Source organism: Phacochoerus africanus, chromosome 16 (assembly GCF_016906955.1).
Source record: "Phacochoerus africanus isolate WHEZ1 chromosome 16, ROS_Pafr_v1, whole genome shotgun sequence".
Lineage (NCBI taxonomy): Eukaryota > Metazoa > Chordata > Mammalia > Artiodactyla > Suidae > Phacochoerus > Phacochoerus africanus.
This window is the reverse complement of record NC_062559.1, coordinates 10,460,956-10,478,183: the sequence shown is the minus strand read 5'-3', so window position 1 is coordinate 10,478,183 and position 17,228 is coordinate 10,460,956. Positions and strand designations below refer to the sequence as shown.

The window sequence follows — 17,228 nt, the reverse complement described above, 5'->3', positions numbered from 1 at the left end:
TGGTCCCACTACCATCCACTAGTTGGGTGATTCACTGGAAGAACACATATGACTTGACATAAAGTTATCCTCATGGCTAAGATTTATTATAATACAGAAAAAGCAGGAAAAAGATATGTACAGGTGAAGGCTCGAGAGGTTAAGCACAGACTTTCTTGTCTGCCCTCTATGCAGATTGCACAGTCACATTTTTCTCCAGCTGCAAACAGCAAAGACATGTACAGGATGTCCTTATCCAGGAAAAATAGAAGAGAGAAATAGGATAAAAATAGCAGTATTAAGTCCTATCATATCAATAATTGCATTAAATATAAATGGTATAAATGTTCTAATTAAAAGACAGATATTGGATTTCTCTTGTGGTTAAAGATTTGGCATTGTCACTGCAGCATCTTGGGTTACTGCTGTGGTACAGGTTTGATCCCCGGCCCGGAAACTTCCACATGCTTTCTGTTCAACCAAAAACAAACAAACAAACAAACAAAAAAAACCAGACATTGATAGAGTGGATAAAAAACCATGACCCAACTATGTGTTTTCTGCAAGAAACTCACTTAAAATATAACAGTATAGGTAGGTTGAAAGTAAAAGGATGGAAAAATATATACCATAAAATAGTTATGCTGTTTCTTTAGCAAACAAATAGATGCTCAGTGTGTGACTCAGCAGTCACACTCCTGGGCATTTATTCCAGAAAAATGAAAACCTATATTCACACAAATGCCTATTCGCAAATGTCAATAGCAGCTTTATTTGTAGTAGCCCCGAACTGGAAACAGTTCTCCAGTAGGTGGGTTGTTAAACTGGGTTTCATGTGGGATCCTCCTCAGCGATAAAAGAGACCTGTGATGATGACCTTGACTCTATTCTTGATATTTGACTGCTGACATCTTTTAAGCCTCACTCACCCCTCTTCCCCTTGTGCTCCACATGTGGACAAAATGATAAGAAAGCCTGAATACTTCCTTCTCTGGTGCCTTTGGGTGATTCAAACCACACGAGGCCCTGCCCATGCTCAGAACTGTCACCCCAGCCCTATCCCCTAAGCAAAGTAAAACCCAGGCCACTCTCCTTCCTCGCTTTCAGGCCATTATGGGCCTGCTTGCAAGGACTGTCCTACTCTCCCCAGAGACCTCAGTTATATCACTAAGCAACTGTTTCTCTCTCTCTCTCTTTTTTTTTTTGTTTTGTCTTTTTAGGGCTGCACCCACAGCATATAGAGGTTCCCAGGGTAGGGATCAAATAGGAGCTGTAGCTGCCAGCCTACACCACAACCACAGCACTGCCGGATCCAACCTGCATCTTCGACCTACACCACAGCACACGGCAACACCAGATCCTTAACCCACCGAGTGAGGCCCGGGATGGAACCTGCATCCTTATGGATATCAGTCAGGTTCCTTAACCACTGGTCCACGATGAGAACTCCCTAAGCAACCTTTTTATGCCTTCTTGGTATGTGTGTGGCATCGTCATTGACATCCAAATCAAACTTTAGGTGGAGGCACATGCTGCTTTTTAGGTTTTTGTACAAACTCTTGATCATGCAATAATTTGGATTAACAAGGAATAATAATAACATTATGCTGAGTGAAAAATCCAATCTCAATGGGTCCCATCCTGCTTGATTTCATTTTTGAAATGACAAAGTTACGGAGAAGTAGGACAAAGTGGTGATTGCCAGAGGTTAGGGAGGGTAAGCTGGGAGGAGAGTACATGTGACCCTGAAGGGGGTAGCATAGCTTTGTGGCGATAGAATCCTTCTATGTTTTGGCAGCAATGGTGGTTACATGAGTCTGCACATTCACTGCAGTGATGTCAGTTTCCCGGGTTTGATATCGTGACATTATAGTTGTGTAAGCGGTAATGGGGGAAAATTGGTTGAAAGGTCTATGGGACCTCTCTTACTGTCTTTGTAACTTCCTCTAAATTTATAATTATTTCAAAAAAAAGGTATTTTGAAATGAACTAACTGGAGCTGTATGCAGCAAAATTGATAAATCATAAAAACATGTATAAGACAAAAGAATATTATAGCATTATTTCATATAGCTAAAATACTGAGGCAACGCTCAATTATACTGTCTAAAGATGTATACGTAGGTGATAAAACTCTGAAGAAAGTCAAAGAACTGATGACCCTAAGAGACTAGTACTGGAGTTCCCACTGTGGTGCAGCAGGTTAAGGATCCGGCATTGCTGTAGCAGTGACATAGGTCAAAGCTGCGGCTCAGGTTCAATCCCTGGCCTGGAAACTGCCATATGTTATGGGTGCAGCCAGTAAAACAACAACAACAACGACAACAAAACCTAGTACTTACTGAAAATAGGGAAGAAGAGGGTTGTTGTCTGAAAGTGACACACAGAGAGCTTCTGCTTTGCTGTAAGTGGTCTATTTCTTGATCCGGGTGATTGTTACATTTTTATTCACACTGTGGTCATTGTACATTTATGTTTCCTGCACCATTTGGTGTGTTACCTCATCAAAAAAAGTATTTTTAGGAGAGCATAGGAAGATGGATTAACCTTGAAAAAGAATAAGAATACTTCGTTCCTTGAAATAGGCAGAAAATAGGGAAGAATTAATGAATGTATAAGTATAATTGAACTGAAGGAAGGTTGTATCTTCTGTGTGAAGTATAGGAAAAAAACTAAGCTAAGAGTGCAGTAGGTTTTTTTTTTTTTTTTTTTGCTATTTTCTGGCTGCATCTGCAGCATATGGAGGTTCCCAGGGCAGGGGTCAAACCAGAGCCACAGCTGCCAGTGTACACCACAGCCACAGCAGCATGGGAGCCGAGCCAAGTCCATGACCTACACCACAGCTCACAGCAACACCGGATCCTCAACCCACTGAGCAGGGCCAGGGACGGAACCTGCATCATCACGGATACTAGTCAGATTTGTCTCCCCTGTGCCACAACGGGAACTCCCTGAAATAGAGATCTTAAGGAAATTGGCAAAGGTTTAAAACAACAGTTTACAGGAAAGAAGTAACTAAGCCACACTGAGTAAGAGGATTGCCCAACAACTTAAAGACTCCAATGAAACTGGTAACACTATACGTTTATGATTGCTAATCAGGAAAACCCATCTAAGGAAAAATTTAATGATATTCAGCATATTCTACAAGGCCAAGGAAGTATGTAGTATACTTGGGAAAGAAGTTTATCAAAATGAATTAAATGTTTTAAAGATTAGCTGTTTCGGGAATTCCCATTATGGCTCAGTGGAAACTGACTCAACTAAGTATCCATGAGGATGCGGGTTCAGTCCCTGGCCTCGTTCAGTGGGTTAAGGATCCGGCATTGCCATGAGCTGTGGTGCAGCTTGCAGACTGAGGTCGGATCTGGTGTTGCTGTGGCTGTGGTGTAGGCTGGCAGTTGTAGCTCCAGTTGGACCCCTAGCCTGGGAACCTCCATGTGCTGCAAGTGCGGCCCTAAAAATCCCCAAAAAAAGATTTGCTGTTTTGAATAGTAGTCAGTATACATTTAGACATTCTGAGACTTTAGGGACAAGGTCAGGTCTTGGGTTGAACATGATCAAATCAGCATGAAAGGGATATATTGAGGAAACCTGAAAAATAACCAGTTCAAATGCCAGGCATCAAAGTTTATCCTCAAGATTAGAATATAATCGGAAGAAATGACAAATGTGTTGATTGCAGCATAACTAGACTGTATGTAGATTATGTTATATTGTTGAAAATTTAACAGAAGTAAGGGAATTTAAATTACACCCAGGAGTTCCCATTATGGCTCAGTGGTAACAAACTCGACTAGCATCCATGAGGACGTGGGTTCGATCCCTGGCCTCGCTCAGTGGGTTAAGGATCCAGCGTGGCTGTGAGCTGTGGTGTAGGTCGCAGACATTGCTCGGATCCCACGTTGCTGTGGCTGTGGCGTAGGTCAGCAGCTGTAGCTCTGATTCGACCCCTAGCCTGGGAACCTCCGTAAGTTATGGGTGCGGCCCTAGAAAGACAAAAGACAAATTAATTAATTAATTTATCAAACCCATATTCACAAACTGTGATTTTCCTTCTTCTTGTTTTAATAAGGAATTGAAATTTATCTAATTTGCTAGTTGAAAATATTGCCATGCCCTTGTTTTGTGTGGTTATGTTTCATGGTATCTTTACATTTAGTTTCCTTCTGTGCAATATTTGACTACAAGTATTACAACAATGCTTTCTTTTATTCAGATGGGCCAGTTTTACTATTCAGCCAAAGCCTTTGACGTCTTAGAGAGGCTGGATCCCAACCCTGAATATTGGGAAGGCAAGAGGGGCGCCTGTGTAGGCATATTCCAGATGATCTTAGCTGGAAGAGAACCCAAGTAAGTAGACAGACAAGAGGCACTGCCTCTATGCATTTGCTGGTTCCTGAGGGATGAGAATTCTTTCCTGGATGACATCTTCTGAAAACTAAAAATTATAATGACATTGTAAAATAATAAATGAAAGGTTACGTTTTCTATTCTTTTTTTTTTGCCTTTTTTTTGCCACACCCAGTGCATATGGAGGTTCCCAGGCTAGGGGTCGAATCAGAGCTGTAGCCGCTGGCCTATGCCACAGTCACAGCAATGCCAGATCCAAGCTGTGTCTGTGACCTACACCACAGCTAATGGCAATACCAGATCCTTAACCCACTGATCAAGTCCAGGGATCGAACCTGCAGCCTCATGGATACAAGTCAGATTCATTTCTGCTGAGCCACAATGAGAACTCATAAGTTTTATATTCCATCTGAACTTTTTCTTCCAGAACTTTTTTTGTGTGTGTCTTTTTAGCGCCGTACCTGAGGCATATGGAAGTTTCCGGGCTAGGGGTTGAATTGGGGCTGCAGCTGCCAACCTACGCCACAGCCACAGCAACTTGGGAATCCGACCTGCATCTACGACCTACACCACAGCTCACGACAATGCCGCATCCTTAATCTGCTGAGCAAGGCCATAGATCAAACCTGGGTCCTCACGGATGCTAATCAGATTTGTTTCTGCTGCACCATGACAGGAACTCCCAGGACTTTTTATTTTATAGAATCAATCAGATCATTCTAAAGTATGTATATTGGGGACACTGAGTATACTACAGTTCTCAAGTCTAAGAACAAGATATATGTTTGACTCTAAATGAACTGCCACTTTCATATAGACAATGTCTTTTTCAATCTCGTCAACTCTTTGCCTATTGGCTTTTTTTTTGGGGGGGGGGCTGCATTCATGGCATGTGGAAGTTCCCAGGCCAAAGACCAAACCCATAGCACAGCACTGACAACACTGGATCCTTAACCCACCACCCCACCAAGAAACTCCTTGGCTTTGTTCTTGTGCCTTGTAGTTTAGATCTCAAAGAAATTGGATGGAATGGGTGTGGTTAATAATTCTTTTTTTTTTCTTTTGCATTTTCATATTCCAGGAAATACTGAGACATTAGACTACATAAAATAAAGTGGCATATAGCTCTATTTGTAATAACAATTAAAATGCTTAAAACTAAATTCAATTTTTTGAAAATAATTTCATGGAATGTATTTGTACTAATGTATGAATAAGACGTATGACTATTTTACAAGTAAATAATTATCAAAATTTACTTCCTGCCTTGTATCTACTTCCAGGCCCAAATAAAATTTAAAAGGGAGTTCCCTGGTAGGCCGGCAGTTTAGGACTTGGCATTGTCCCAGCCGTAGTTTGGGTTACCGCCGTGGTGCCAGCTTAGTCCCTGGCTTGGGAACTTCTGCATGTTGCAGGTGCAACAACAAAAAAATTAAAAATAAAAATAGGAGTTCCCATCGTGGTGCAGCAGAAATGAATCTGACTAGCATCCAAAAAAAAAAGATAATAAAATAATAACAAATTAAAAATAAAAATAAATAGAAAATAATTTGGCAAGGTGAAAGAAGATGCTTGAGGGAAAAATTAGAAAATTTGAGAAAATCCTTAAGGAAGAGGATCAATAGGCAGTCATCTATAGATTTGATAAAGTAATAGGAATGTTTTAGAATGTATTACTTAAAAAATGAATTTTATTTTTTTATTTTATTTTATTTTTTGTCTTTTTGTCTTTTTAGGGCTGCACCTGTGGCATATGGAGATTCCCAGGCTAAGGGTCTAATCGGAGCTGTAGCTGCCTCCCTACGCCACAGCCACAGCAACGCCAGATCTGAGCCTTGTCTGTGACCTACACCCCAGCTCATGGCAACGCCGGATCCTTAACCCACTGAGCGAGGCCAGGGATCAAACCCACCACCTCATGGTTCCTAGTCACATTCGTTTCCGCTGCGCCACGACAGGAACTCCGGTTTTTAATTTTAAATTTAAATTACCTAAAATATAAATACCGAACATTTGCTTTAACTTTCTGCTGTGTTTATTAGCATTGTTTTTCTTTAAGAAATCATCTATTCCTGGCTTTGTCAAAATCTACGGATATGGCAGTGACACCCACTTGATTACCCCTGGGTTAAGCTGATTCCCACCTTAAAGAAGCAATCTGGGACTCAAACAGTCGATTGACTCTTTAATACAGAGCTCGAATTTGAACCCAACTCTTTGAACCCAGCTCCTTGGGTTCAAACCCACTTCGTACTGTCATGTGGAATAAGCATGGAAATGGAAATATTCATGTCATGTTAGGACAAAAAGATAGCATGTATATAGATGATATGGATAAACACAGAAAACTTGGACTGGGGAGAAGGATTTCACAGAATTTCCATTTTATGATGGCACCATAAGACTAGAAGTCTAAGAAGTTTGTAATTGTTTTATGAATACACAGTGAAAGAGTAGGCAAAAATGCTGTCCTAGCGGGCTAGGAAGAACAGTCACGAGTTTATTTTACTTGTTAACCTGCACTCTTTATTGAAACACTTTGTCCTTTTCCTCAGAGAGACCCTTCGAGAAGTGCTCCACTTACTGAGAAGCACGGGTAACAGCCAAGTGGAGTACATCATCCGGATCATGAAGAAGTGGGCCAAAGAAAACCGGGTGCCTGTCTGAGACGGCTCTGGAGGCCTACAGAACCAGTCACCACTTTGACATGAACTTGCAAAGCATTTTCCTCAAGCTTACGTAAGGTGCAGGCCTCTATTTTATTGTTCCCTTCCCTGTTCTTCCAGCCTCAAGATCAGTGGCTGGCTTGTCTAGACCAAGCCTCCTGGAGATCTCAGTGCCATAGGCCGTGCTGTGGCTCCTGTATGATGCGACGAGCAATAAGACTTTGGACTTGTCTGGTGCCTTTCTTCCAAAAATACTCACAGTACTCCTAGCTAGTTCACTGGCTTGGAGGAGGATGGGGTAACTCTTTACAGATGCTAGCATCCCGTGGCGTTTTCTCCAAGCCACAATAACGAACGCCTTTCACGCTCCAGGGTCGCCATCATTCTGTCGTCTTAATTTTAGCCATCTACCCACATTGCCCTGTTTTACTGGGGAATTCCATAAAAAGGTTTATAACGCATCTCTGAACCTTGGGAGAGCGGAGGTTATAAATAGCTGCATGATTCTAAGAATGGCAGGCAGGTCCTTTAGCAAACTGTCCCGTCATTAATAGATAACAGGCTTGTGGGATTACTCTTTCAGTAGTTGAATTCTTGTTGACAGTAACATGTTACAGTTGAGTAACACAAATATTGCAGTTTTTTTAAAAGGTGAGTACTATGGAAAAAAAGTCTGTGTAGTATATTTAAAGATATTCAGGACACAAAGTATACAAATCTCATCAGTCACATCTCCATAATATTTTAGGTAACGTAACAGGTATAGGTTTTTTCTTCATATATCTTGCTGAATAAACATCAACTTTTAAAAGTAGGGCCATAAAGATTATTTTATTTATTAATGTGATGATAACAGAATGTGGGTCATGTGGAGCCCTTTGTGGGATTTCCTAATGGCTGGAGTCTTGGTCTAAGTCATATTCCAGCCCCATGTTTCTGAGCTCTCTCAACATAAACCTATCGTACAGCTGAGCATTTTTAGGGTCACAACCTATTTTTGGGCAATAGACCCACATGTTTTCTGTACCAGATTACCTTTGTTTCTACATTCTGTAATTTTTTCTGTTCGCTAAGACACCAGTATTGCAGGTGTAGAAAGTGCAGAGTCATCCCTATCCAGCATGAGAACTGAAAGTCATCATTGCCTGAAGCCCTAGAGACAGAGAATTCCTGTAAGCACCGTGTCAGCTTTTCCACCCACATCCCCAGCATCACTGTGGCTGCAGCCGCTGTACACATGGCAGGGTTCAGAGCAGCTGCGGGGAGGAGATCGGTGACCCCAGCGAACCTCTGCCTCCCAGCGAACCTCTGCCTCCCAGACAGTTGCAAGGGGTTCTTTCAGCTCTGCTCAGGAAGATGGCCAGGTTTCCAGTCTGTTATTTAGACCCAGATCTAATCAATCCAGAGCACAAATCAAAATAAACTGGCCTGAATAAGTGAATTTTAGAAAACAAAGTTACGTTATTTTTCATATGCCAAAGCTTCTATTTCCTCATTATGTTGTTCATGTTTTTTCAATAATTGCATCTCGGTATCTAAGATACTAGGTGAGTCAGATCTGGACAGAACCTGCTATAATCTTAAGAATCCTTATGATTCTTACTTACCTCACTTAAAATATGAACAAACATAATAGTAGGAAAATGCACATGGAACCACTTTCCAGTGATTCTTGGCAATGAAATTTGTCTTCCAGTTAATTGCCGTTATTTTCAAATTTCCTTTACTTGGAAAGCTTTTCCACTGATGGTGACTTACTTTTTTTTTTGGTCTTTTTTTTTGCCTTTTCTAGGGCTGCTTCCTGTGGCACATGGAGGTTTCCAGGCTCGGGGTCGAATTGGAGCTGTAGCCGCCGGTCTACGCCAGAGCCACAGCAACTCGGGATCCGAGCTACATCTGCAACCTACACCACAGCTCACGGCAACGCCGGATCCTTCACCCACTGAGCAAGGCCAGGGATCGAACCCGCAACCTCATGGTTCCTAGTCGGATTCATTAACCACTGTACCACAACAGGAACTCCGATGGTGACTTACTTTTAAATGAGCTTTTGTTGAATTTGAATAATCTAGCTTCTCCTTACCATTTTCTTGTCTTTGGGGAAAAAAAAAAATACTCCAAAAAGAGCAATTTCCAGAATTTTAGGTTAACTTTTTAAAAGGTTTTTAATCTGGGCGTTCCCCCCATGGCACGGTGGGACCAGTAGTATCTCTACAGCACTGGGACATAGGTTCAATCCCCAGCCCACCATAGTGGGTTAAGTATCTGGTGTTGCTGCAGCTGGCATAGGTTGCCAGTGCGGCTCAGATCTGATCCCTGGCCCAGGAACTCCATATGCTGCAGTGTGGCCAAAAATGAAGGAAAAGAAAGTTTTTAATCTGTAGACTTGAGCCAGGAAACCCACAAAGACTAGTTTCAGACAAATACTGTCCGCTTGTGTCATTAGGGATGGCTACTTCTGAAGCATCTTGGCGGGGTCTTGTGATCGCAGGAAAGGGTTGCACAGAGAGGAGAAGGTCCAGGCGTAGGACTGTAGTGTAATGTGCACAGTTCATGGCATCAGTGTACTCTTTACAATCTGTAGCAGATGTTAACTTACAAATGGAAAAAAATTTTTTTAATTATTTTTGTACTTCAAAAAAATTCATATACTCCAGTGTAACATGTTCAAATTAAAGTTTATTATTTGGTTCTTATTCATCACATTCTGTTGAGGGCGAGTGCAGCCCTTGGTGTGTCATGTGTCTTCTCCCCTTTCTTTCCTGACCCTAGAGCGAAGGGGGAACACAGAGTTTTGGGCTCCACAGGCTATTCCTTGTGAGAGAAAAGCAGCTATCTCCCGGGAGTTCTGTCCACTAGGGCTTGTGGTTCCTGCTCAGTCATACTGGTTTGGCTCTTTACTGCATTACAGTCCATTCCAGAAGTTGTTTGACCAGTGCATAGTGTAAGCCTCATACATAGAAAGCTCCCAAATATGTGTTGACTGAATAATTAAGTACGTAGTAAACTGGTAGAGCTGGGGACTTATGAGACCTGAGCCCGTGTATTCTGGTTCCCATATAATTATTGTTTTATGGTGTGTCAAGCATATATATACTCAGGGCTAGGAATGCGGAGACAAATAACGTACAGACCTGATCCTTCAGGAGCTCAGTCTAACAGAAGTATATACAACTAAACACGGTAAAGATGGTAACGTGCAATTGTTGTCCTCAACAGGAACAAGGTATTGAGAGAGAAAATAAGCAATGGGAACGTTTGTATCTATGTAAACAGGATACCTCCTACCTCATTTGGAGAAGCCATCAGAATGAATGCTGAAACTCCACAGCTAGCAAAACGCACAGGCTTCTAGCACCTGTGTAGTGTGTGTTCGTGCAGCATATATCCACGGACACAGAAGCTGAAGGACTGCTGTCCTCCTTTTTAGCTCAGTACACTTAAAAAATTACACGCAAGTGAGCTTAAACTGCACTAGTTACTTTTACCTCCCAATGGCAAAAATGAATTCATGATTTCCTAATTTCTATGTTTGTAACTCCTTTAATATGGTGGATGAAGTCATCTCTCTTCTTCACCTCACAAAGTACTTCTAAGGTTTATATGGTTTTTTGTTTTTGTTTTTGTTTTGTTTTGTTTTTTGTTGTTTTTTTTTTCAGGGCTACACCTGCAGCATATGGAGGTACCCAGGCTAGGGGTCAAATTGGAGCTGTAGCCACTGGCCTACACCACAGCCACAGCAACGCCAGATCCAAGCCGCATCTGTGACCTACACCACAGCTCATGGATCCTTAACCCCCTGAGGGAGGCCAGGGATTGAACTTGCAACCTAGTCAGATTCATTTCTGCTGCACCATGATAGGAACTCCAGGTTTATATTATTTTAGGATAACTTTCAAACAGTATTCTACCAGAGTTCCCATGGTGGCACAGCAATAATAAACCCGACTAGTATCCATGAGGATGTGAGTTCTATCTATGGTCTCACTCAGTGGGTTAAAGGATCCAGCATTGCTGCAAGCTGTGGTATAGGTTGCAGATGCAGCTTGGATCTGGCATTGCTGTGGCTGTGGTGTAGGCCAGCAACTGTAGCCCCGATTCAACCCTAGCCTGGGAACTTCCATATGTCATGGCAGCCCTAAAAAGACAAAAAAAAAAAAAGAAAAGAAAAGGAAAAGGATGTACAAAATTATGCCACACAACTACTAGTCAAAAGAAAGCTGGAATGGTGTTCCCTGGTGGCTCAGAGGGTTAAGGATCCAGTATTGTCACTGCTGTGGCTCTAGTTATAGCTGTGGCACGGGTTTGATCCCTGGGCCTGGGAACTTCAGTATGCTAGGGGTGTGGCCAAAAACTACAACAAAAGCAAGAAATTTGGAGTGGCTGTATTAATAATCAGACAAAGTAGACTCAAGAGCAAAAAGCCCAGGGGTACCACTCGAATCATTGGCCTTGTTTTTGAACTGACTATTGACGTTTCTCCCAATGTCCCCAACTCTTTGAACAACTGTTCTTGCCAAAAGTCTAATTTATTTTCTTTGGTTACATTTTTCATTGACTGCTGAAAGCAAAATTTAATTAACGCACCATTGGTAAATGGCTTTTCTTGCTCGGCTAACAAATGAACTGCTCAGAAACTTACTTTGGTTGCAGTCTCATTTTCATTTTTCTGTTTTTGTGAAGAAATTCTGCTGTGGTGAAATTTTAAATTCTCAAATGTCATTTTAAATTTTCAAATTTTTAAAAAATTTGCTTTCCTAAAGACATATGCTGAGAACTATAAAACATTAATCAAAGAAATTAAAGAGGATTCAAAGAAATGGAAAGCTATTCCACCGTCCTGAGTTGGAAGAATTAATATTGTTAAAATGGCCATACTACCCAAAGCAATCTAGAGATTCAATGCAATCCCTATCAAAGTACCCATGACATTTTTCACAGAACTAGAAGAAACAATCCAAAAATTTATAGGGAACCATAAACAACCCCAAATTGCCAAAGCAGTCCTGGGGGGTGGGGGAGCAAGCAGGAGGCATAACTCTCCCAGACTTCAGACAATATTGCAAAGCTACAGTCATCAAGACAGTGTGATACTGGTACAAAAACAGACATACAGGCCAATGGAACAGAATAGAAAACCCAGAAATAAACCCAGACACCTATGGTTAATTAATCTTCGACAAAGGAGGCAAGAACATAAAATGGGAAAAAGACAGTCTTCAGCAAGTGGTGCTGGAAAAACTGGACAGCTGCATGTCAATCAATGAAACTAGAACACACCTTCATACCAAAAATAAACTAAAAATGGCTTAAAGACTTAAATGTAAGACAAGACACCATCAAACTCCTATAAGAGAACAGAGGCCAAACATTCTCTAACATCAACCTTACCAATGTTATCTTAGGTCAGTCTCCCAAGGAAACAGAAATAAAAACAAAAAACAATGGAACTGAATCAAACTTGCAAGCTTTTCCACAGCAAAGGAAACCATAAAGAAAAAAAAAGACAACCTTCAAAATAGTTGAGAAAATAATTTCAAACGATGCAACTGACAAGGGCTGAATCTCTAAAATATACAAACTTACACAACTCAACAGCAAAAAAATCCAACAACCCAATTGAAAAATGGGCAGAAGACCCAAATAGACATTTCTCCAAAGAAGATATATAGATGTCCAACAGACACATGAAAAAAATGCTCAACATCACTAATTATTAGAGAAATGCAAATGAAAACTACTATAAGGTACCACTTCACACCCACACTGGTCAGAATAGCCATCATTAACAAGTCAATGAATACATGCTGAAGAGGGTGTGGAGAAAAGGGAACCCTCCTGCACTGTTAGTGGGAATGGAAATTGGTACAACCACTATGGAGAACGGTATGGAGGTACCTCAGAAAACTAAATATAGGACTACCATATGACCCAGCAATCCCACTCCTGGGCATATATCTGGACAAAACTTTCACTGAAAAAGATATATGTAATATGGAGGGTGGGGGGATGCGCTGTGGTTGTGGGATGGAAATCCTATAAAATTGGATTGTGATGATCATTGTACAACTACAAATGTAATAAATTCATTGAGTAAATGAAAAAAAATAAAAGAAGCCCAAGAATAAAAAGTCTGCAAAACAAAACAAAGATATATGTAATAAAATTCATTGAGTAATAAAAAAAAAAAAGATACATGCATCCCTATGTTCATAGCAGCACTATTCACAATAGCCAAAACGTGGAAACAACCTAAATGTCCATTGATGGATGAATAGATTCAGAAGATGTGGTACATAGCCACAGTGGAATACTACTCAGCTATAAAAAAAAAAGAACAAAATAATGCCACAACATGGATGGAACTAGAGACTCTAATAGTATGTGAAGTAAGTAAGTCAGAAAGAGAAAGACAAGTACCATATGATATCACATATCTGGAATATAATATATGGAACAAATGAACCTACCAACAGGAAAAAAAAAAAAATCCTCAAGGACATGGAGAACAGAATTGTGGTTGTCAAGGGGGAAGAGGAGGAAGTGGGATGGACTGGGAGTCTGGAGTTAGTAGGTGCAAACTATTGCATTTGGAGTGGATAAGCAATGAGATCCTGCCATATAGCACGGGGAACTATATGCAGTTGCTTGTGATAGAACATGATGGAGGATAATGCGATAAAATGGATGTGTGTGTGTGTGTGTGTGTGTGTGTGTGTGTGTATACTTTGCTGTAAAGCAGAAATTGACAGAACATTGTAAGTCAACTATAATAAAAAAAATTTGCTTTCCTCTGAGTTGGAAATACTATGATGACTGCTGTTGCAGTAATGTGGCATATATTGTGTTCTTTTGGCACTCTCACACTGTCATTACATAATAAGCATGATGCTTTGACATTTAATTTGGTACAAAATAATTCACACTCCACTGTACCTTAAAGGCTGTCTTCACAGAGTGAGGACCCATTGTTGGGGTTCCTCTAACTAACAAGTGTGCAAATGCGGATAATATGTTAAAGGAAGGAGAAATGACCCCCAAGTGGGCCCACTGACCAGACAGGGCTGCACTTACTACCTGGCCCCCCTAGTCCAGTAGTGGGACCGTGATGCATTCTGGGTCTCTGTATAACAGTGTCAACTAGGACCCCGCATCTCTCGGTCCTCATAAGAGCTGAGTATTCCTTAGTGTACTGTCAACTAAGTAAATGGCCAAATAGCCTTCTGGGCAACGACTGGAGAGGTCATGAAATGTCTATTTATGTTTTTTACAGTTGTATGAGTTTTGGCAAATGTGTATGTAACATATATATTATATTATTGTATATAGATCCTTTAAATATATATATATATTTCTTGGTAAAAAAGCTTTTTTTTTTTTTGGTCTTTTTAGGGCCACACCCTCTGCATATGGAAATTCCCAAGCTAGGGGTCCAATCAGAGCTGCAGCTGCCTGCCTACACCATAGTCATAGCAACTTGGGATCCGAGCTGCATCTGTAATCTATACCGCAGCTCATGGCAATGCCAGATCCTTAACCCACTGAGCGAGGCCAGGGATCCAACAGAGTCCTCATGGATACTAGGTGGATTCATTACTGCTGAGCCACAATGGGAACTCCCTAAAAAAGCTAATTTTAAAAAAGAATCCCAGTTTTAAATTCATGTTCACTCTCTACGGTCACAAACTGCTATTTGGAGACTGGGAATAGACCTAGGCATTTGTCCAGCATGTCAGCAGAACTGAAAAAGAAAATTATAAGAACATTGGTGACAAAGAGAACTAAAGCTGCTGCTGGGGGAGGCAGGCACAGGTTGCACACAAACATTCAAAAGTCAGATTGATGAATGGCCTTGGACTTCTCAATAGCAACTCTGGAAGCTTTTAAGCAATGTTGCCTTGCCTTAAGAATTCTGAGGAATGGAGTTCCTGTCCAGGGAACGGCTCCGAGGTTAACCCAAATAGGATCCATGAGGACGCGGGTTCGACCCCTGACCTCACTCAGTGGGTTAAGGATCCAGCGTTGCCATGAGCTGTTGTGTAGGTCGCAGACACGGCTCAGATCCTGTGTTGCTGTGGCTGTGGTGTAGGCTGACAGCTGGAGCTCCGATTGGACCCCTAGCCTGGGAGCCTCCATATGCCGCAGGTGTGGCCCTAAAAAAAAAAAAAACCAACCAGAATTCTGAGGAAAAATTATTTCCAACTTGAAACTGTCATTCAAGTATGTAGTAGAGCAAATATCTGTTCAGACATGTATATAAAATGATATCAGCTCCTGAATTTTGTGCTCCACCAAAAATATGGGAACAAACTGAAGAAAAGACAAGGGGGTTCTGAATTAAGAGGGGGTAAAGGGAATGCCTGTAATAAGGGTGGGAACATTTCAAGACAGCTGTGCAACAGTCCCAGAGATCAACCAATACAGACAGGAACAGATCAGAAAGCATCAGGATAGACTCATTTGTGACTATAAATTCAATACCTTATTTGGGAGTCCCTATTGTGGCTCAGCAGAAACAAAGCTGACTGGCATCCATGAGGACGCAGGATCAATCTCCGGCCTCGCTCAGTGGGTTAAAGATCTGGCGTTGCTGTAACCTGTGTTGTAGGTTGCTGAGGTGTAGATCCGCAGCTATCGCTCCGATTCAACCTCTAGCCTGGGAACCTCCATATACAGCAAGTGCGGCCCTAAAAAGACAAAAAAAAAGGGTAGAAAAAAATACCTTATTTGTTAACATATTGAGAAGAGAGTTTGGGTGAGAGTTTGGGAAAAGCTGTATTGAAAATGAAGTAAACAGGGAGTTCCCTGGTGGCCTAGTGGGTTAAGGGCCTGGCGTTATCACTGCTGTGGCACTGGTTCAGTCCCTGGCCCAGAAACTTCCGCATGCCATGGGTTCAGCAAAAAAAAAGAAAATGAGAATACAGTTATTAAGGTATGCAGGAAGGGAAAATAATAATATACTTCATGGCTCAGCTATAAAAATGTTGGTATGGTCATAAAACTGTCAGCACTAAACTGATTCAACCAAAAATTGATCCAATAGTATTGGTGGAGAGGGGTACAAAGTGTCCATGTGTGGGCTATGTGTATTGAAAATGCCATCAATATTCAAAAGGCAAAAGAGGAGTTCCCGTTGTGGCTTGGTGGTAATGAACTCAACTAGTATCCATGAGAACATAGGTTCAATCCCTTTCCTCGCTCAGTGGTTTGGGGAACCAGCATTGCTCTGAGCTGTGGTACAGGTCACTCATCCGGCTCAGATCCTGCGTTGCTGTGGCTGTGGTGTAGGCTGGCAGCTGCAGCTCTGATTCGACCCCTAGCCTGGGAACCTCCATATGCCACAGGTGCAGGCCTAAAAAGCCAAAAAGAAAGCAAAGGTTTGGTCAACCAAGATTTGCTGTGTGCCTTCTATCCTGCCTCTTCTATCATGCCACTCCCTTCTAGCCCGCAGAGTTTCTGCTGAAAAATCTGCCAATAACCTTACTGGGGTTCCCGTGGGTGTTATTTGTTTCTTTTCCTTAGCTGCTTTCAATATTTTCTCTTTGTTTTTAATTTTGGTCAGTTTGATTAATATGTGTCTTGGGGTGTTCCTCCTTGGGTTTATTTTATATGGTACTCACTGTGCTTCCTGGATTGAATGAGTGGTTCCTTTCCCATGTTAGGGAGGTTTTCAGCTATTATCTCTTTGAATATTTCTTCTGTTCCTTTCTCTCTCTCTTCTTTCTGGCACCCCTATAATACGGATGTTGGTGCAGTTAACATTGTCCCAGAATTCTCTGAGACTCTCTTCATTTCTTTTCAATCTTTTTTCTCTTTTCTGTTCCGCATCAGTGATTTCCACTAGTCTGTCCTCCACCTCACTTATTCGTTTTTCTGCCTCCTATATTCTGCTGTTGCTTGTTTCTAATTAATTTTTTATTTCAGTTATTATATTTTGCATCTCTGCTTGCTTAAGTTTTAAATCTTGGATTTCTTTGCTCAACGTTTGCTCTAAATTATCAATCTTTGCCTCCAGTTTATTTCCAGTGTCTTGCATCATCTTCAGCATCAACAGTCTTTTTCCTGGAGGCTGAGAATCTCCTGATCATTTAGCTGTTTTTCTGGGGGTTTTTCTTTCTCCCTTATCTGAGTTATAGTTCTCTGTCTTTTATTTTTATTTTCATAGGTTTTTGGTGTGGTGACCTTTTTGCAGACAATAGAGCTGTAGCCTCTCTTACTTCTGATGGCTGC

At 41.3% G+C, this 17,228-nt stretch overlaps 1 protein-coding gene across 1 annotated transcript in view; it reads left to right on the top strand.

The window, feature by feature from the left end:
* Positions 1-8,796, top strand: part of IFT56 (intraflagellar transport 56) — a 48,307-nt gene extending 39,511 nt beyond the window's left edge. The window contains exons 17-18 of the mRNA XM_047763552.1: positions 4,199-4,332; positions 6,888-8,796. Of these exons, the coding sequence (XP_047619508.1) occupies positions 4,199-4,332; positions 6,888-6,999 (246 nt within the window). The 3' untranslated portion in view covers positions 7,000-8,796. The remainder of the gene's footprint in view (positions 1-4,198; positions 4,333-6,887) is intronic.
* The last annotated feature ends 8,432 nt before the right edge of the window (positions 8,797-17,228 follow it).